Source organism: Heterodontus francisci, chromosome 20, assembly GCF_036365525.1.
Source record: "Heterodontus francisci isolate sHetFra1 chromosome 20, sHetFra1.hap1, whole genome shotgun sequence".
Lineage (NCBI taxonomy): Eukaryota > Metazoa > Chordata > Chondrichthyes > Heterodontiformes > Heterodontidae > Heterodontus > Heterodontus francisci.
In genome coordinates, this window is record NC_090390.1 from 38,115,550 (window position 1) to 38,137,629 (window position 22,080).

The window sequence follows — 22,080 nt, forward strand, 5'->3', positions numbered from 1 at the left end:
GGTTGGGGTAGTGCCAAGGCTGAGCCAGGTAGTGTACTGAGGAATGAAGGATGTTTGGGTCAAAGATAGAGTCTCGATTAAGGAGTTCTTCAAAATTCTCCTAGCAGATGCTGACTGCCTCTCTATCATTGAGCTCACCTCTGTTCTTGCTCTCAGTGGGGTGGGCCCTTAAGTGTTTGGGCTTTAGAAGGTCTTGACAGTGCTCAAGAATTACATGGTTGTCTACAAGCTATTGAATCTCCTGCACTCTTTCACTTGTGTATATGCTCACTCGGAGACTGAGCTCCAAGTCATTGTTGACTCCTTCATTGAAGCATATGAGAGGATGGACCTTGTTTTAAACATCCAGAAAACTAAGGTCCTCTTCCAAACAACTCCTGCAGCACATCAACCTCCGATCAGCATCCAAGGTGAGCCCTGAAAAACATGGACCATTTTCCATAACTCGAGAGGCTCCTCTCAATGAAAGCAGATATAGATGATGAAATCCACCACCCACCTTCAATGTTCCAGCTCTGCCTTTGGCTGACTGGGGAAGAGAGAGTATTCAAGGTCCAGGACCGCAAATGCAAGACTAAGATCATGGTGTACCGGGCAGCAGTGATCCCTGCGCTCCTATATGCTTTGGACACTTGGACAATATATAGCAGGCACCTCAAGGCACTGAAGAAATACCACCAACGTTGTCTCCGCAAAATGTTCACATTCATTGGCAAGATAGGCGGTCTAATGTAAGCATCCTCTCCCAAGCCAATATTCCCATCATCGAGGTGCTAATCACCCAAAAGCAGCTTCGCTGGGCAGGTCACGTCCCTCACATGCCTGACACCAGGCTCCCATAGCAACTGCTCTCCTCTGAGCTTCACCACGGTAAAAGACTCCCAGGAGGAAAGGAAATGCTTTAAGGATGTTCTCAAAGCATCCCAGAAGAAATCAAACATATCCATTCACTCATGGAAGTCCCTGTCTCTCGGCCGCTCAAAATGGAGAAGGTACATTCGGGATGGTACGAAGCACCTAGTGAGATTTTGACAGGAGCATGCGGAAGCCATGTCCAGGCAATGGAAGGAGCACACAACCCCCCAAGTAGCTTGCCTAGTCAACTCTTCAAACATCACCTGCCCCACGTGGTCGTGTCTGTGGTTCACACATCGGACACGTTAGCCATGTTAGAACGCACTGAACCGGACTGGAAGCAAGTCATTCTCGGTCCCAAGGGACTGCCCAAGAAGAAAGGGATAGCTTTGCACTAACTGCTATATAATTGTAACTTGTGCATCAGACCATCCAGGAACTTTTAAAAATATAAACTTTAACCTTTTTAAAATTAACACCATATTGACTGCCCTACGAGCTTTTTGCTAATAAAATTTAATGGCGCTTCAGTGCCAGTGACCAAAGCAGACTCAGCAGCACAACACATTCTGCTGGATAGCAATTGGCCAAATCACATTGTCTGTACATAAGAAGGGATATCAGGGAGTGATTACATTAACTTAAAGCATTCAGCAGGTATCAAACAGTAAGCATGATGCTACGTTGACATATATCTGAGTCTTGGGATTATCGTACTGCCTTGTAATCATTCCCCAATATGTTTTTCTTTAAAAAACATACATTTTAAATTTGTGGGTTAGATATTACTTATCTGCTTTATGCAGACACCAGTTGTCAGTGCACTCCATCGTGCTAGCGACGCTGGGAGGGAAGGATTAATGGACGATACATATTGAAGCATTAATGAATGTCCTTGAATCAGAATAGCAGATATAGATGGCACTTTGAAAGATACAAAATTAAACAGCCATAATTTCAGAATAAATCAATTAATTCCTAATCACCTGTAAAGTAATCTGTTAGTACACATCAAGCAGTGAAATAAAAGAGAGACTTCAGAAAATAGCAATTAAAAAGTGTTCAGGCTTACTTTTATTACAGAGTAAGAATACAGTACTGCAAATGATCAATTTACAGAATTTAATTTCCTTAATTTTTGTCCATCTTACAAATAGGAGTCAACTAACTGAAAGTCATACAGTAAGATAGTGAAAACAACTATACACTACATTTCCTATTGGGAGTGCAGAGAAGGGTCCAATCTGGAATAATCAGAATAAAACCACCAGCATTATTCATCAATAGTCTAAGAATCAGGATGTGAACTGTATAAAAGAGAGAAGTTCTGAAGCAGATCAAAAGTAATCTCATATTACTTGTGATTGCCACAGACTAGTGCTTTAGTTAATTTTCATATTTCGGCAAAAAAACCAACAAAATTCACATAGTACAGCCCTGAGTAAAAACTAAAAAATACAGTAATATCTGTAACATGAATAAAGATAAAACAGTCCTGAACATCTTTCATAATGTGAATAATGAAAACAAAATTAGACTGAACGTTGATGCAAGTAAAACATAGAGAACACCTGGTCATTAAAGTGAAACAGCAACAACAGCCAACTCTGTAAGCAAGACTGGAACATTATGGCTAATTTTTTTGTTTATTATTTACAAAGTAATGTCACAGTCAATCCATTGCACAAAGTTAGAAAGTACAGTGTTACTGCTAAACTAAAACAAAATTATGTTGCGGCTGCAATTAGTAAAACCTGTGAGAAATATTTTGTTAACTCACCCACCTAACTTCCTCTTTGTGTTGACACTGCCCAACAATTGAGCATATTTTCTTTAAGTTTTAGTTTTCTAGTTTTTTTTTAAAACTGTGATGAACATTTGCATTGTGTGGTAAAGGCCATTGCACATATTCAGAAAATCTCAAAACACCAAATTCTGCATGATTTGAAAAATACATACAAAACATTTCCCCTATTTCCCCTTAACTTAATTCCGCTCTACCTTTTACATTCCTAATTTGTTTGTTCTGTACAGTCTTTAGGGATTTCTTTTGACAGTCTGTTCTATACGAATGCTGGTTGAAGAATGATAAAGAATAGGAACAAAATAATCAGGGCAGCAGTCTTATGTGTGTTGGGCCATACCATTCACCAAACTGCGTAGTTGCTTCACTACCGTTTCAATCAGTTTCTGCTTGTCACGGTCATTTTTTCTGAACTGAGAAAATATATTGTTCTTTTTGTTGGTATCTTTCATTCTGCAAAAGAAATTAACCACATTTTTAGTGATGTACAGCTTCTAAAACTTTCTACGTATTCAAATAAATGCCATCATGTAACACAAGTATCACAAAATAGCATACCATTCACTGAAGCAAACCAAAATGGGTGATATGCGAAAGTATGACTTGGGTTGACACATTATATTACAGTATAAAGGCTAGCCTCCCAATTCCCAGCTTCCGTAAACTTTAGGGAATCCAAAACTTTGCTGCCCATATCCTGACTTGCACCAAGTTCTGTTCACTCATCATCCCTGTGCTTGCTGATCTACATTAGCTCCTGCTCCAGAAATGCCTCAAGTTTAAAATTTTCATCCTTGTGTTCAAATCCCTCCATAGCCTCATCCTTCCCTATCGCTGCAACTTCCTTCAGCTCTAGAAACCACACAGAGAACTGTGCATTTCTCCAATTTTGGCCTCTTGTGCACCCCCAATTTCCTCCATTGGCAGACGAGCCTTCAGCTGTCAAAGCCGTAAGCTCTGGAATTCCCTTCCTAAACCTCCTCTGCCTCTCCTCTGAAGAAGTTTTTGGTCACCTGTTCTAACATGGACTCGATGGACCGAATGGCCCCTTTCTGTGTCACAAATGACAATGACATCTCCTTATGTGGCTCAGTGTCAAATTGTGTCTGACAGTGCTCCTGTGAAATGCCTTGGAAAGTTTAATATGTTAAAGAAGCTACATAAATGCAAGTTGTTGTTGTTTGATTCTCCTCTCCCATGATAATTAATTTCCAATCGCAGGTGAGCTCCACGAAGAGCTACATTTTCATGAGGGGGTGGGGGAGGAAACATCAGAAAAATAATTATGGTCAATTGTTCTTGCATGCCTCCTCAAAGCTGGGCCAAAAACAACATTAGTGGAGGTTTAGATGCAGGTTAGCTACAGGATGTATGCTATAATAAAATCTTAAATAATGACTGTAATTTTTAAAAATCAAGCGCCACTTATGACTACCCCAACTCCACTCCCTAATTTATTTCCAAACATTGGCAATTTTACAAATGCAATGACCGGACAGCTCAAATATATTTGGTTAATGTATTCATACCAGGCAACACCCATTTTATCTCAAAAAGGCCCCGAATACAGTCTTGAAAAAATAAACCTTCACATAAGGCAGCAGCCAGGCATGCCCCAGAAAGCTCTTATGCAGAAGGTTAAAAAATTGAAAAGCCACCTTTTATATACATAGACACTAGCCAATCTCCCATGGCATTGCATACAAGCAGTCAAAATTATGTATAATATTCAGGGAAGAGGAGTTAAGGGCTATTGGAACACATAACTCAATTCTGTTGTCATTGGTGTCCCTGTTACATACTTAATTTATATTAGTATTCATAGTTGAATGGCAAAATGCATGGCACTTGGGCAAGCAAACAACTAGACTTAATTAGAGCATAGGAATCTCTGCAGTGCAGGCTAAGGAATTGCGATGGAACATTGAGGGGCTACACTAACACACTGGCAGGAAGGTGCAATGGCAGAAGTTTACATAGGGAGAAATTTGAGACTACTGGTAAGTAAACACATCCGTAACTGATTTGGACAGGTTGAGTGAGTGGGCAAATACATGGCAGATGCAGTATAATGCGGATAAATGAGAGGTTATCCACTTTGGTGGCAAAAACAGAAAGGCAGATTATCTGAACAGCGATAGATTGGGAAAGGGGGAGGTGCAGCGAGACTTGGGTGTCCTTGTGCACCAGTCACTGAAGGTAAGCATGCAGGTACAGCAAGCTGTTAAGAAGGCAAATGGTATGTTGGCCTTCATAGCGAGAGGATTCAAGTACAGGAGCAAGGATGTCTTGCTGCAATTATATGAGGCCTTGGTGAGACCATATCCGAAGTATTGTGTGCAGTTTTGGTCTCCTTATCTAAGGAAGGATGTTCTTGCTATGAAGGGAGTGCAGCGAAGGTTCACCAGACTTATTCCTGGGATGGCAGGACTGACGCATGAAGAGAGATTGGGTCGATTAGGCTTGTATTCGCTAGCGTTTAGAAGAATGAGGGCATCTCATAGAAACCTACAAAATTCTAACAGGACTGGACAGACTAGATGCAGGAAGGACATTCCCGATGGCGGGGGAGTCCAGGGCCAGGGGTCACAGTCTAAGGATAAGGGTTTAGGACTGAGATGAGGAGGGATTTCTTCACCCAGAGAGTGGTAAACCTGTGGAATTCTCTACCACAGAAAGCAGTTGAGGCCAAATCATTAAATATATTTAAGAAAGAGTTAGATATAGTTCTTAGGGCTAAAGGGTTCAAGGGATATGGGGAGAAAGCGGCAACAGGGTACTGAGTTTAGATGATCAACCATGATTGTATTGAATGGCGGTGCAGGCTCGAAGGGCCAAATGGCCTACTCCTGCTCCTATTTTTCTATGTTTCTAAATAGCTTGGTTTTTCCCTTATGATCTTGTAAAAAGTGATACTTCTCCCTTTTATTAGCCATGTCGTGCTGTTGGAGACAGTAGCCCAGCTCCAGGAGGTGTGAGTAAAGTGCTTCATTATTTTGGAAGTATTTCATCCAGACTGGCTGGCTGCAGCCATGTTTTTGGCTGTTACCATCTTGGCTGCTGCCAATGTTAACAGTGAGGGGGGAACAAATTCAGGAGTCATGGCTGGCTCGTCTGACTTAAAAACAAAACACCAAATAATGGGTTTCTGAAAGTTGGAGTATCTAAATTGTGCCATTTGTAGTAGGAAGCATAAGCCAAATGAAACTGGTGAAGTTCAGATACTTGGGATTGAAGCTGCAGCATACTGAAATACCTTCTTCCTCTCACTCTCTGTAACTGAGGCATTGTTTTCAAGCACCCAAAGCCATAGAGGCACCAGGTTCAATCCCAGCTCTGTACTAGCTAACCAACCTCAGCCAGATCAAGGTTGGACTTTGGGTCCTTGGGCTCAGAAAGGTGGGGTTAAGCTATCAAGCAGCTCCTGCTTCATTTGAGAACAGGATTGAGATTGAAACATAAATGTCAAATCATAGCAATCACCTGTCAACATTCATTGTCCAGATGATGATTAGGTATGTGAGGTGAGGTGTCAAGGACTTGGTCTGGGAAAGGTGGAGAGATTTTTGAGTCTCCAGGAAACTGTAAAGAAATGCAGTACAGTTCCATAATGAATTATTCAGCAGGTTTCAGGCTTCCCATGGATTACTTAATGGTTTCATAGTTTAAGAAAAATCATAAAATATAGAACAAGACATCACATTATAGGAAGGAGAAACTTGAGATGACTGGGATAAAAATAATGTAAAATATTGAATGGTATCAGCCTGAACAATGTCTTAGCTCTCATTTAAAACATGCAAGTTCAGGGTTGAAAAACCTGAAATGACATGTTCAATCAAAAGGCTTTTGCACTAAATTCTTAATTTTATTTGTACTCTTACTTCTGAATCTGAAGATTATGAGTTAAAGCCAGACTCCAGAGACTTGAGGGCATAATCCTAGCTAATACTTTAATGTGGCACTGGGGGAATGCTGCACTGTCGGAGGTTGTAACTGTCACCATCTCAGATGGGTGTAAAAGTTCCCAAGACACTATTCAATAGAGGAGCAGGGGAGTTCTCCCAGGGTCCTGGTCAATATTTATCCCCTAAGCAACACTACCAAAAACAGATTATCTGGTCGTCTGTTTCATTGCTGTATATGGAACCTTGCTGGTTCACACCTTGGCTGTGTATTTCCCTATATTACAACATTGACTACATTTCAAATGTATTTCATTGCCGGTGAAGCACTTTGAGACATCCAAAGGTTGTGAAAGGCACTATATAAATGAAAGTTCTTTTAACATAAACCTAGATTTTTTTCTGGTGTTGACAGATCTTTCGTCTTTCTCCAGTATTTTGTATTACTGTAGCCAAATTATGCACTTATTTCACTCCCAATTGTTATTCATGGATACATTCTATAATTCTATGAAGATCAGTCATGTACATAAAGGCACATAAAGAGATTACTTATTCATACTATTGTGCATAATTAATTAACTGGCTTTAAAGTCAGTGTAAGCAGCATTCCCAAAACACAGCATCAGAAACTTGAAAGACCACAACAATCAAAATTCATTTCTGTCTGAGCAGAAAACTTGCTCAGATTACAAAAAAAATCTCATTAGATTGCTCAAAGGGATAGCTTTCAATGTCATTGAGTTGGATGTTAACTGCTTTCTCAAACAGGTTTAGAAATGCAGAAATCAAAGCAATTTATAATCAAGCATGTCACAAATGCTTTATGTCAATGACTCATAAATCTATGATGTTAAATATGCACACATTAATCATGAAAGTAATTTATAAAACATAAAATGCAATTCCCAATAGAAAACCTCAGTCTCAATTTGCAACAATGAATGAGCGGCACTACCTAGAGTATGCAAACTACTTACCCTTTGTAGACTCTGCTTTGCAACAATTTAGCAAAGAGGAATGATGGGATAATGATGAGAGCAAGTCAAAAGCTACTTCAAGCAATTAGAAAGGACAGCATATTAAAAGATATTGGTCTGCATATTTAACAGTTTATAAAAAAAAAGTCTTGGCATTTTTGTGTAATTTAACTACCTTAAGATACCATAATAGTTTTGCCAGGTTCCTAATTCTGCCGATAATGCATTTGCAATATGCACTTGATTGTAGAACTGTGTATAAATAGTTTAATCATAATACCAGTTTAATTCTAAAACAGAAATATAAACATAACTTCCCTGATCTTATAAATGACAGGACAAAATGGAAAAGAAAGTAAAAATGCAATAAAATAAACAGACTAATACTTTTCTTCAGAATACAAATCATTTAAAATATTGAGGAAGAATCACCTTATTACATATTGTCTAAGTTTTCTGGTAACCATACTTAATGTACACATACAAAAGAAGCATAAAATGGTATATAACTACTTACTTCTCAAGAATGATGAGAGCTGTGTTGGGATTCACTCTCAGATACTTGGATGTAGTTTGCCCATAATCAGCAAGATAGGTCGACCAGTCCCACACCATAAACAGATCAAGTAGCTACAAGGACAAGCAACACTCAGTATTAAATACTCTTTTTGATAAGTACTGGTGTAATTGTGAGATTTATTTTAAGCACCATTACGCTGGAGGGAAAGCAACTCAGAGAATGACAGTAAGACTGAACTGAAAGCAGTCTACCTTCAGACATTTTTAACACAATGAATTTAATTTTATAGTTAGTAGGTACAGTAGTTGAGACAATCCAAATTAATTCTGCAGCTTCAAGTTGTTAGCTGATTTGAATCAAAATGCAATGTTAAATCATCTGAAATAAACTTCTCCAAGTTCAAAGTGCTGTATGCTCAGAGGCCACTTTAAGAGCAGAAATTAACAAATTTCAACTGGACAGGTGTTAACAGTCTGCTTCAAATGTCCACTCGTTTCCTGATTTGCCTAACCCAATGTTGGATAGGTTATCTGATCAGGCACTTTTACTTTGATGCTTGGGTTCCAGGAGAGCAGCACTGAACTGCAAACCCATGACCTCCAAGCATCAATCCCACTTTTAACTGCACCTTGTATACTATGTACCATTGCAAAGCCAATGGAAAGAGGAACTTATTTTCCCATGCCTTGACCTCCGTTCAGAATTATATTTTATCCCTGTGGCTCCCTAACATGATTTTCTGAAAATCCACATAGTAGAATATAATGACTGCATTTCTACATCAATGTCAACAATTCCTTGAAACAAAACCTCAGTTCCAGAATAAGTGCTGGTGGTCTTTTTGTCAGTTTAATGTAGTTGGCAGCACTCTCACCTTTGAAGCTGAAGCCCCACTCCAAAACATGAACATATAATACGGGCTAATATTTCAATGACGTACTCAGGCACTGTTGAAGATGCAATTCTTCAAGAAAGACATTAAACCACTTCCTGTTTGATTGTTAAAGTGGGTGTTAAAATTCCCCATAGCACTGTTGTAAAAAGAGGAAGGCATCTGCTGATGTTCTGGGTAAAATCACTCTTTCAACCAATACTAAAAACAATTAGCTGTTCATTCATCTCATGACTGTTTGTAGAACAGTCTAAAAAATGATTACCAAATTCACCCAGATATGAAAGGATCAGATTCATGCTTACAAGTTACACAAGGTCAGAATTAGCTTGGATATTAGGCAGTTCTTAGTTTCCCCGAAAATAGTAGACCTATGGAACAGGTTGCCAGATTGTGCGGTGAACACTGGTTTGTTGTACATCTTCAAGAAAGAGTTGGACCTATTTCTGGAGCGGATATCATGCAATACAAGAGATATGTACCTTGCAATATAGGTTAGGGTCAATGCTGTCTCCTGGACCAATTCGATCACCTAAACGGGTCAAAGAGGAATTGGTCTAGGTTTTTAGATTTTTTTTCACCTCTGAGGAGATTGCATGGCACTTGGTGGGTAGAAAGTGTCCGTACTGTGATGGATAAGGCATCAAGACTATTTGACAAACTGGATGGACCAGCTGGTCTTTTCCTGTCTGACATGTTCATAGGTACACCTGATATATAGCCTGATGAATACAAGTCTTGTATTAAACTATTGCACTGGAAGTCTGAAGGGAATTGAAATGGAGCAGGTTTATCCGTGTCTGGCGCAAAAGTAAACGGGGAAGGTAGCCAAACTATGGCTTACAAGGGAAATTAGAGATAGCATTAGATCCAAGGAAGAGGTATATAAATCTGCCATAAAATACAACAGACCTGAGGATTGGGAGCAGTTTAGAATTCAGCAAAGGAGGATCAAGGGATTGATTCAGAAGGGGAAAATAGAGTAAGAGAGCAAGCTTGCGGGGAACATAAAAACTGACTGTAGAAGTTTCTACGGGTACGTGAAGAGAAAAAGATTGGTGAAGACAAACGTAGGTCCCTTACAGTCAGAAACAGGGGAATTTATTATGGGGAATAAAGAAATGGCTGACCAACTAAATGCATACTTTGGTTCCGTCTTCACAAAGGAGAACACAAATATCATACCAGAAATGTTGGGGAACACAGGGCTTAGTGAGAGAGAGGAACTGAAGGAAATCAGGATTAGTAGAGAAATGGTGTTGGGGAAATTGATGGGATTGAAGGCCGATAAATCCCCAGCGCCTGATGGTATGCATCGCAGAGTACTTAAGGAAGTGGCCCTAGAAATAGTGGATGCATTGGTGGTCATCTACCAAAAATCTACAGACTCTGGAACAGTTCCTACAGATTGGAGGGTAGCTAATGTAACCCCACTATTTAAAAAGGGAGGTAGAGAGAAAGCAGGGAATTATAGACCAGTCAGCCTGACGTCGGGAGTGGGGAAAATTCTAGAGTCCATTATCAAAGATTTTATAGCAGAGCACTTGGAGAACAGTGGTAGAATCAGGCAGAGTCAGCATGGATTTACAAAAGGGAAATCATGCTTGACAAATCTACTAGAATTCTTCGAGGATGTAACTAGTAGAGTTGATGAGGGGCAGCCAGTGGATGTGGTTCATTTGGACTTTCAGAAGGCTTTCGACAAAGTCCCACATAAGAACAAAGAACAGTACAGCACAGCAACAGGCCATTCGGCCCTCCAAGCCTGCGCCGATCTTGATGCCTGCCTAAACTAAAACCTTCTGCACTTCCGGGGACCGTAACCCTCTATTCCCATCCTATGTATTTGTCAAGATACCTCTTAAACGTCGCTATCGTACCTACTTCCACCACCTCTTCCGGAAGCAAGTTCCAGGCACTCACCACCCTCTGTGTAAAGAACTAGCCTCACACATCCCCTCTAAACTTTGCCCCTCTCACCTTAAACCTATGTCCCCTAGTAACTGGCTCTTACACCCTGGGAAAAAGCTTCTGACTATCCACTCTGTCCATGCCGCTCATAACTTTGTAAACTTCTATCATGTCGCCCCTCCACCTCCATCGTTCCAGTGAAAACAATCTGAGTTTATCCAACCTCTCCTCATAGCTAATACCCTCCAGACCAGGCAACATCCTGGTAAACCTCTTCTGTACCCTCTCCAAAGCCTCCACGTCCTTCTGGTAGTGTGGTGACCAGAATAAGAGATAAGCATGTAAAATTAAAGCGCATGGAACTGGGGGTAGTGTATTGCGATGGATAGAAAATTGGTTGGCAGACAGGAAACCAAGAGTAGGGATAAATGGGTCTTTTTTCGAATGGCAGGCAGTGACTAGTGGAGTACCGCAGGGATCGGTGCTAGGACCCCAGCTATTCACAATATATATTAATGATTTAGATGAGGGAACTAAATGTAATATCTCCAAATTTGCAGATGACACAAAACTGGGTGGGAAGGTGAGTTGTGAGGCGGATGCAGAGGTGCTTCAGGGTGATTTGGACAAGTTGAGTGAGTGGGCTAATGCATGGCAGATGCAGTATAATGTGGATAAATGTGAGGTTATCCACTTTGGTAGCAAAAACAGATTATCTGAACGGCTATAAACAGAGAGGGGAATATGCAGCGAAACCTTGGTGCTCTTGTACACAAATTGCTGAAGGTAAGCATGCAGGTTCAACAAACGGTAAAAAAGGCAAATGGTATATTGACATTCATAGCTAGGGGATTTGAATACAGGAGCAGAAATGTCTTGCTGCAATTATACAGGGCCTTGGTGAGGCCACACCTGGAATATTGTGTGCCGTTTTGGTCTCCTTATCTGAAGAAGGATGTTCTTGCCATAGAGGGAGTGCAGCGAAGGTTTACCAGACTGATTCCTGGGATGGCGGGACTGACATATGAGGAGAGATTGAGTCGGTTAGGATTATATTTGCTGAAGTTCAGAAGAGTGAGGGGGGAGCTCATAGAAACCTATAAAATTCTAACAGGACTTGACAGGGTAGATGCAGGAAGGATGTTCCCGATGATGGGAGTGTCCAGAACCAGGGGTCATAGTCTAATGATACGGGGTAAACCTTTCAGGACTGAGATGAGGAGAAATTTCTCACCCAGAGAGAGAGTGGTGAGCCTGTGGAATTCGCCACCAGAGAAAGCAGTTGAGGCCAAAACATTGTATGTTTTCAAGAAGAAGTTAGATATAGCTTTTGGGTCTAAAAGGATCAAAGGGTATGGAGAGAAAGCAGGAACAGGTTACTGAGTTGGATGATTAGCCATGATCATAATGAATGGCGGAGCAGGCTCGAAGGGCCGAATGGCCTACTCCTGCTCCTATTTTCTATGTTTCTATGGAGTTCAAGCGGTGGAATACTTGTCTCTCAACTAGAAGACGTAGAATTCCATTCCCCTGAGCTGATTATCCTGTAAAATTTGGTTACCAGAGTAAGGTACATTTTGCTAATTTGTAGTCCCGCCTTTAGATGGAACAGTGCATGGCAGCACTATTCCCCACCTGCACAGGAGTAAAAATTAACATCTCTACCATCTTGCATAAAATGCTTATCCAACTGGCTGCTACAGGCCAAGTGGTCACCGGAAAGACTGTTGAACTTGCAACTGGAGAATGCCACACCTTCTATACAACTGCTTTTGCAGGTCACTAAGCTAAAACTTATTTTTACAAGAAATATATATTTTTTAATCATCAGGGTAATCTGTACAATGCAACATGTAACATGAAATATCAAGTCAATAAATCTAAGGATTTCACACGGTGTAGAACGTGGGAGCCAATGGTGAGAAAAGACAGTACATTTTAAGGAATCTGGAATGGTAAGACTACCTAAAAGTACCAAGTAGGAGGTAAATGGCCAATATTCCATGCCACAAAATATTGCCCATCAACCTATTCCACATTGGCTGCCTATTCATGCAAACCCTCACAACTTTACAGTTCTGTCATTATTGCCCTTGAGGTTTTGTACTTCAGCATGGTACAAAATCATGATGCAAATTACAAATGAAAGCCTCAACACACTTAACATTTTCCTTGAGCTTCATGCATCAAAGCACTGAAATACACCTAACTGCCTAACACCTATTGATATGAAGTTGGCTTGCAGGATGGGTACATCCGTCACTATGCATGTGCTCCTTCAGAGCTAATCTAGGTAATTATAGGCCAGTCGTCTTAACATCTGTGGTAGGAAAACTTTTAGCCTTTAATTAAGGATGAAATTATCATGCATCCGCGTAGCGAGAAAATAGTTAGAAGTAGCCATCATGGATTTCAAAAGGAAATATAGTGCATGACAAATCTCCTTTAAGGATGTAACAGATATGGAGATAGCAGAAATACCATGTGTGTGCATAGATTTCAGGAAACCCTTTGGAGAAGACTAAAAGGGGTGGAATTAGGGGGAGTATCGCAAACTAGATTAAAAATTGATTAGAAGGGAGAAAACAGACAGCAGACGTCGAGGGCCATTGGCCATTTCTCCACCCCACCCCAAGAGTGCTTGGGTGGGTATTTAATTTAATTTATTTATTTTTTTTTTTTTAAGAGATACAGCACTGAAACGGGCCCTTCGGCCCACCGAGTCTGTGCCGACCAACAACCACCCATTTATACTAACCCTACAGTAATCCCATATTCCCTACCACCTACCTACACTAGGGGCAATTTACAATGGCCAATTTACAAATCACCTGCAAGTCTTTGGCTGTGGGAGGAAACTGGAGCAGCCGGCGAAAACCCACGCGGTCACGGGGAGAACTTGCAAACTCCACACAGGTAGTACCCAGAATTGAACCCAGGTCCCTGGAGCTGTGAGGCTGCGGTGCTAACCACTGCGCCATTGTGCCGCCCAAGTGGGTAGTGGTGTCCCACACGGTTCAATTCTGGGGTGATCTCTTAACTGTGGATACACATATATCCAAATAATTCATAGGAGGACATTGTGTGAAAAATCTGACAGCAAAATATGAGATATAGTTAATTCTTTAGAAGACCAATAGGAGCTGTAAAGGGATGTTGATCAGATGGCGAAATGGGTTGAAAAGTGGCAGATGGAATTCAATGTCTGTGTATGAGATGATGTATTTTGGTTAAAAAAAAGTAATTACTACACTGAAAGGAAGGAGGTTCAGTGCTGTGAAACAGCAGGGAAATTTGGGGGTGTGGCATCACAGGACATTAAAGGTAGCACCTCAGATTGATAAGGATGCAAAAAAGATAGAAGAAATATGGGAACAGAGTAGGTAAATATGATAATGACTAAAGAGAGTAAAGCCCATTATTAACTGATCGGGCAAGCCATTTGGCCCATGTTGTAACTTCTATGCATTTTTCTGTATAAGCCATTAAGAGCAAACAAAATGCAAACATTTCAAACAGTTTCCAAAAGCATTGTCCAGATTCACGTATTAAGACAGACCACTTGGGTGAAGTACTGAAGGACTGCCAACATCTACCAAACTGCACCCTAGCAACAGTCAACAGTTTTAGGAGAGGGAGAGAGTGGGAAAGCTGGCAAGAAAAAGTTTGAGCCTCCCATTTCATTCAGGGAGTTTATCCACAGAGTATTCTGAGTTATGGAGAAGTGATAGAACCACAGAATTGTCTTAGAACTCTTAGACAAGGCAGGGGAGTGTGGGGGTGGCAACTCCTGATCATTCAGGAATTTATGCTGGAAGTATATGCACAAGGACAGGATCAGGATCAATAATGAAGTCCTGCACAGTCAAATTGCATACCGAAACTGATCAGTTAGTGAAGTACTGGAGCATGTTCAACAACTACAGAGAGAGAGAAAGCTGTCAGCGGTTTTAGGAGAAGAGGGGAGAGGAGAAAACTTGACAGAAATCTGGCAGGAAAAGCATTTGAAATATAGAAACTGCTCATTTTATTGGCAAACAACTTATTGCTTTAAACTTAATCAGTCAATACCAAACAAAAAAAAAAATCTATAAAAATGACAGAAAATGAAAACTTGAGCAATAATGGTGTTTTCTTAGAAGCTGATAATATAACTCCAAATCCTGAAACAGCCTAGATTTTATGGTCTGCCAGCCCAATTGTAGCATGACCTATCTCTCAACCACATTAAGGACTGAAGGCCTAGAATTGCCTAACAGCAGGTTTTGTCAATTCTCAGGCATGTCAGTAAAATGATGAAGCACCTTGTTATACTGGAGAGCTTCTTTGGGGAGGAGAGGGGAAAGTATCTGGCATTTGGCTCCTATTAGACAATTAATGAATGGTGCTGACAATAGTTATAGAGTACCAAACATCCATGACCATCTTTTCCTTCAAATGGAAACAGACTATGTGGTGCTGAGTGTTCTCACATTTTATGCTGTTAGAAGGGGGAGGGGAGGGAAGGATGACGGATGAAACAAAGAATCAGGGATTAAAGTACAGCCTCTAAAATGTAAAGCATACTTTTAAAACAATTGCTTTGGGCATTCTGCTTAAGAGAGGAGTTAAGCCAATGAATGCATGAGTTAGCTGTTGTCTTCTGAAGTCAAACATGCTACACTTTCAAAAATAGTTACTTCTTGCACCTCTTTTTCTTTTATATTGCCAGTTAATACTACATTGCTACTGAACCATAAGCCAATTAAATCCACACTTGTTACTGAGTTGAGAATCCAAACAAATCCAAAAGGCAAACAGTAGGAGCAAGTATCAAAGGAAGAAGCTATTTGAATTTCCAAGTAAAATCAACATTTGCATTTTCTCACACACTAAATGACACTATCCCTTCCACAAACAGCAGTTTAACATAATATTTAACTGCCAATAATTTCCCTATAATCACAAACCTGCAATTACTTAACCAAAGCAATAATACTTCAATTTGCTATATAATGTGTTTCCAAACACTTTCATTAATAACACAGCAAAATCTCACATTCAAAACTTAAATCCCATTCAGGAATAATACCTAAAAGCAGGATGCCAAGTAATTTAAGCAGCATTGCCACTAGAATTTACCAAAGCACAATGGTGATGAGAAATCTTTGAACCAGGTCATTTGAACTCTGCAAAACATCCATTAGTATATAATTACAGATTTGGATTTTCTAAACTTGGGCTGTGTCCAAAGAATATTTTAACTATACTACATCAGGGTGAAGTACAGGTGAGCACTGGTCCATCTTTAATGGTAGGTGTAATTTGAGCTGATGAATTAAGAGCATCATATAACAATAAAACCTACTGGAATAAGTGTATTGGCTTAAGCGCAATTGTTTTCCTATAACAAACTAGTGTCAGTGCACTAGAGCCAAGAAGTAACCTTGTTTGAAACTAACAATTATAAGTTTAGAAAGGAATGACAAGTTTTACAAACATATAGATACCTGATTTTTTAAATATAAAATAGTGATGTTGTTTAAAAAGTGTACCAGAAAATTGTACATACTTTGATTACTGTGTCAGTTAGGATAGCTAAAATGTTCCACAAAACTTCTTGAGGGAATAAGCACTAAGGTTGGCTGGAATAAATGAAAGCACTGACTTTTAAGTTGCTCATTGCATAAAAGGAAAATAACCTGGGTAAACTGGATGCATTTCTCATGAGTTATTATAATTAGTCAAATAGAATTCTAGACTCTGATTGCCAGTGGTTTTAAATTCATTAATCCTTCTCAATATTAAATTTAAAAATCCATAAACTACTATAGTTACCGATCATTAATAACAGCTAAGAATTGGGAAACAGTATTTTCTAATATATGGGCATTCATAGTCTTCCAACTGCAGTATGAGCTTGGACAAAATTAAGTACTTCGAGTGCAAATTGACAACCGTGCAACCTTTAGAACTTCCCAAATAGTTATTGTTTTGAATCCCTGGGGGTTTACCTCTCAAAATTACTTCAACAGTGGACATAAACTTTAAGATTTGCTCAATTCTTGGTTGGACCACTAGGTGGGGTACTTTGTAGGCATGGAGCAGGAAAAACTAAGATTCACTTGTCTTGAAATAAGTAGATTTCCTATTAGTTGAGCAGCTTGCAAGTCATTATGGAGAAGTGCAAAGCCTGGAGCTCCTGAAATTCAAGACTGAATCAGAATGCATGGAGGTCAGCATTTTACGTATCAACACTTTTGAAACAAAACAGTATTTTATACTGAAATGAGAGCAGAACGTGTGGAAATACTCAGGTTTGGCAGCATCTTTGCAGAAGGAAACAGAGTTAACGTTTCAGGTCTGTGACCTTTCATCAGAACTGACTGGAAAGTGTTTCATTTTCCAATAGGCGAGGTACTGCAGGACTATTCGCAATGTATGAAAAATGAGTGCATCGAACTTCCAATACAAAAAGTTATGTACAGCATGTGATGAAATCACACGACTGTTTTTTTTAATCCAAGTATAGTGTTTCACAGACCTGTGGGAATTAAGTACTACAACAATGAAAATAGATAACATACCATGCAGAAAAGATCACAACTTACTGAGTAAAACATTTTATATTCAAAAGCACTTCTAAAAACAAAGTACCAATTAAACTGCTTTTTGTTCTACAAATACAACCACATTATAGTTACGTTTATATTGTGCTAAAACCTGTGGTAGCATTGCCAGCAAGGTGCTCATACAGATTTACTAATGCAAGAAGTCGGGACAAAGTAAACAAGAACAGGTCATTCCTGCAAGTCAATTTAAGCGAATCCTGGCAAATTTACTTCTCCTTTCCAAAGGCTTTGAGAGACATGTTCAGAGTGTCCTCAGGTAGAGTGCAGGTGCCAAATTTTCAAACTCTCGTGGAGGCAGGACCAGAGGTGGACGGGCCCACAATTTCCCGCCACCAGCCAGCGTGCCAGTTTGTGGTCATGTTTCAGCGTCCGGAGCCATTTTTGATCATGCTGCTTGTGGGAGACTAGCCAATTAGGTATACTGAAGGGCCTATTAGGGCCACCCGGGAAACTATTTAACCTACGTTGCCTCCAGTCCAGAACCAAGGTCACCCCAACCTGTCATTGAGCTGCAGTACGCCGACGACCCTTGTGTAATGCGCACAGAGGCAGAGCTTCAAACCCTTGTTGATGCATTCACGGAGGCATGTGAAAAAATGGGCCTTAAGCTAAACATCTGGAAGACAAAGGTCCTCGACCAGCCTGTTCCCGCAGCGCAACACTGCCCCCTGCCCATCAAGATTCACGGCGAACCACTGGAAAACGTGAATCACTTCTCATACCTTGGGAGCCTCCTCTCAGCAAAGACATTGACAATGAAACTCAGCATCGCCTCCAGTGTGCCAGCACAGCCCTCGGTCATCTGAGTAAAAGAGTGTTTGACGACAAAGACCTCAAATCTGGCACCAAGCTCATGGTCTACAGGGCTACAAGGTTACCTGCCCTCCTAAATGCGTCGGAAATGTGGACACTATACAGCAGACATCTCAAAGCCCTGGAGAGACATCACCAGCGGTGCCTCTGCAAGATCCTGCAAATTCAGTGGTAGGACAGGTGCTCCAATATCAGTGTCCTCTCTCAGGCCAAAACCCCCAGTATCGAGACACCGGTCATGGCTAGTCAGTTATGCTGGGCGAGCCACATCATCCGCATGCCTGATACAAGACTCCCACTCCAAGCTCTGTCACGGCAAGAGGTTACCAGGAGGCCACTACAAGGATGTCCTTAAAGCCTCCCTAAAAAAAAAGTGACATCTCCACTGATTTGCAGGAATCTCTTGCCCGAGACCGCCCAAAATGAAGAAGAAGCATCCGTGACGCTGCCAGCCAGTTCGAACAACATCGACATGCCCAGACAGCGGCCATGCGCAAACAGCAGAAGGAGCGTACAGAAATTCGAGCATCCCATTCACTTGCCTTACCAAACACCACCTGCCCCACCTGTGGCAGATTGTGCGAATCTAGAATTGGACTATTCAGTCACCTAAGGACCCACAACCCTGGAGTGGAAGAAAGTCATCCTCGTTTCCGAGGGACTGCCTAAGATGATTGGGGCCACTATGTTGATTAGATTAGATTAGAGATACAGCACTGAAACAGGCCCTTCGGCCCACCGAGTCTGTGCCGACCATCAACCACCCATTTATACTAATCCTACACTAATCCCATATTCCTACCAAACATCCCCACCTGTCCCTATATTTCCCTACCACCTACCTATACTAGTGACAATTTATAATGGCCAATTTACCTATCAACCTGCAAGTCTTTTGGCTTGTGGGAGGAAACCGGAGCACCCGGAGAAAACCCACGCAGACACAGGGAGAACTTGCAAACTCCACACAGGCAGTACCCAGAATCGAACCCGGGTCCCTGGAGCTGTGAGGCTGCAGTGCTAACCACTGCGCCACTGTGCCGCCCCAACTGATGCCGACTGAAATTTTCCACTTGGCCTGTGGGCCCCCTGCTGAGGCTGAAACCTGGCCAAGGGATGAAGGCGACTTCCCAGCAGCAGGCCAGGGGCGGGGTGGGCCAGGCCAGCATTCTACCATTAAAGATAAGCCCCTCCTCCCGCAGCTTCAATAATCACAGGGCCAAAGCTGTGGTCATAAGCCTCCAACTTGAGGCACCCGCTCTTTCACCTACTTACATTGGCAGCTCCCACCTCTGATGGGGCTACCGATCTGCCAGTGCTGGATGGCTTCCTATTGGCCCCTCAGCCTCGGAAACCTGCCTACCATCCTTAATTGTACGGGGCTCCTGCAAGTGGTCACTTAATTAGTCACCTCCTCGAAAATCACTTATAGGGTCCTGACCTGGAATTCAGCCCAGTGTTGGGATCAGGACCCTGAAATGAAAATCCAGCCCCAGAAGTTGGGAATTTGGTGCAAAGCTACTGTTTTTTGTTTCCAATACTTATAGTAGAAAGTGCAGGGATGAAATCAAAATAGGAAATTAGGAAACCAAGAGAGGGCGTGAAAGAATATGGGCAAGCAAAATCAAGGTGAACCCAAAGATGTTTTATCAATACATCATTTAATCTACCTCTAACTTAAAACTAGATCAATTAATTAGTTAATAGACTAAAAACTATAAGCCAAGCTAAAATAGAGCAGCAGAGAAGACCCAGGGCAGACTGTGGATTTCAATGGAGGCAGCAGTATATATTCAGCAAATTCAAAAAAAAACAAGGAGTGAGGTCACACGACAGTAGTGACCAGTTACTGAGTATTAACGCTGTCTTATTTTTCCTCTCAAGTCAGGGTAGTGGGTTAAACAAAGAAATTTAGTTAGTCGTCACATAAATAGAGGCATGGCAGGGCACCTCAATCCCATGGAATGCACATCCTGTGCCATGTGGGAACTCCAGGATGCTTCTTGTGTCCTGCACAATCACATGTGCAGGAAATGTGATCAGCTGGAGGAGCTTCAGCAGCAGCTGTTGTCACTGCAGTGAGGCTGAGAGCTAAGTGGGTAGCACATTCAGGAGATGGTCACCCCACAGTCATAAGATTTTGCAGGCAGCGAGAGAATGCCAGACAGATAAGGAGGAGCAGGCAGCTACTGCAGGTGTTCTAGAATACATTTTGTCCTCTAACAGGACCTCAAAAGGTTGTAATCTCCAGATTACTGCCAGTGCCATGCACTAGTGAGTACAGAAATAGCAGGGTAGTGCAGATGAATGCGTGGCTGGCGAGATGGTGCAGAAGGAGGGCTCTAGATTCCTGGGTGATTAGGACTTGTTCAGAGATAGGTAGGACCTGCACAAGCTGAATGGGTTGGATCTCAACAGGGCTGGGACCAAGACCCATGATGAGGAGGTTTACTGGTGTTAGAGATGGTTTACACTAACATGGCAGGGAGATGGGATCTGGAGCGTAGATTCAGAAGGGAGAGAAGCAAAGCTGGAAATGAAATGCAGAAAATTAGTAAGCAAGTATGGAAGGCAGAGGAAACAAAGGCAAGAAAATAAACAAAGGAGCTTCAATGCAAGGAGTCCAGTAAATAAGGCAGATGAGCTGAGAGAACAGATATGCACTTGGAAATATGATATCATAGCTATTACTAAAAAGCAGCTTTAAGGAGGGCAAGAATGGTAGCTTAACATTCTGGCTTCAGGGTTTTCAGTCAGGATAGAGAGTGGAATAAAAAAAAAGGGAGGTCGCAACATTGGTTAAAGAAACAATTACAGCTATGAGGGAGGGATCATCAAATGAGGCCATATGGACTGAACAGAGGAGCGAAAAAGGGCAATCACACTGCTGTTAGTATACTATACATCCACAAACAGAGGGAGATAGAAGAGAAACCACGTAGGCAAATTGCTGAGAAGTGCAGACGCAATAAGGCAAAAATAACAAGGGATTTCAACTACTCTAATATTAACTGGAATAAAATCAGTGTAAAGGTGGTTATGGCTAAGTGAGGAGGGGGTCTCAGGCTCCCCTTTCACCGCTTCTCTGGTTTGACTGCAGAGTTTATCTTTTTTTTTTATACAGTGATTGAACTTACCACCTCAGTGAGCGCTTCCTCCTGTTCCTCTAATATAATTGCCAATGAACCAATCAGACAGGTTCTTTCGCGTTTAAACAACAAAGATACAAGTTTATTATTCTTAATACTCTAAACTGGTTAAAATTACTAAAATACGCTATGCATTCACGCATACATTCACACGAGACACACACACAAATAGATTACAGAAGGAAAACAGCTTTGATAGTTGGAGTAGAGTCTGGAATAAATGGAATTTAAATACAGTTTCAGTCCCAGAGTCCTTATAGAAATATAGAAAGTTTACGGCACAGAAAGAGGCCACTTGGCCCATCGTGTCTGTGCCAGCCGAAAAAAGTTCCACCGCATTCGAATCCCACCTTCCAGCATTTGGTCTGTAGCCCTGCAGATTACTGCGCTTGAGGTGCATATCCAGACTCCTCTTGAATGAATTGAGGGTTTCTGCCTTTCAGCCAGTGAGTTCCAGACCTCCACCACCCCTCTTGGGGGCAAATACTTTTACTCATCTCTCCTCTAATCTTTCTACCACCAATCACTTTAAATCTATGGGCAGCACAGTGGTTAGCACCGCAGCCTCACAGCTCCAGCGACCCGGGTTCAGTTCCGGGTACTGCCTGTGTGGAGTTTGCAAGTTCTCCCTGCGTCTGCA

The 22,080-nt window shown here is 41.4% G+C and overlaps 1 protein-coding gene across 2 annotated transcripts in view; it reads right to left on the reverse strand.

Moving 5' to 3' along the window:
• Positions 1–1,900: 1,900 nt before the first annotated feature.
• LOC137380584 (exocyst complex component 6-like) overlaps positions 1,901–22,080 on the reverse strand; it is a 275,778-nt gene continuing 255,598 nt past the window's right edge. For both annotated transcript variants that reach the window (XM_068052625.1, XM_068052624.1), the window contains 2 exons: positions 8,062–8,174; positions 1,901–3,112 (listed from right to left, as the gene is read on the reverse strand). In XM_068052625.1, the coding sequence (XP_067908726.1) occupies positions 2,980–3,112; positions 8,062–8,174 (246 nt within the window). In that variant the 3' untranslated portion in view covers positions 1,901–2,979. The remainder of the gene's footprint in view (positions 3,113–8,061; positions 8,175–22,080) is intronic.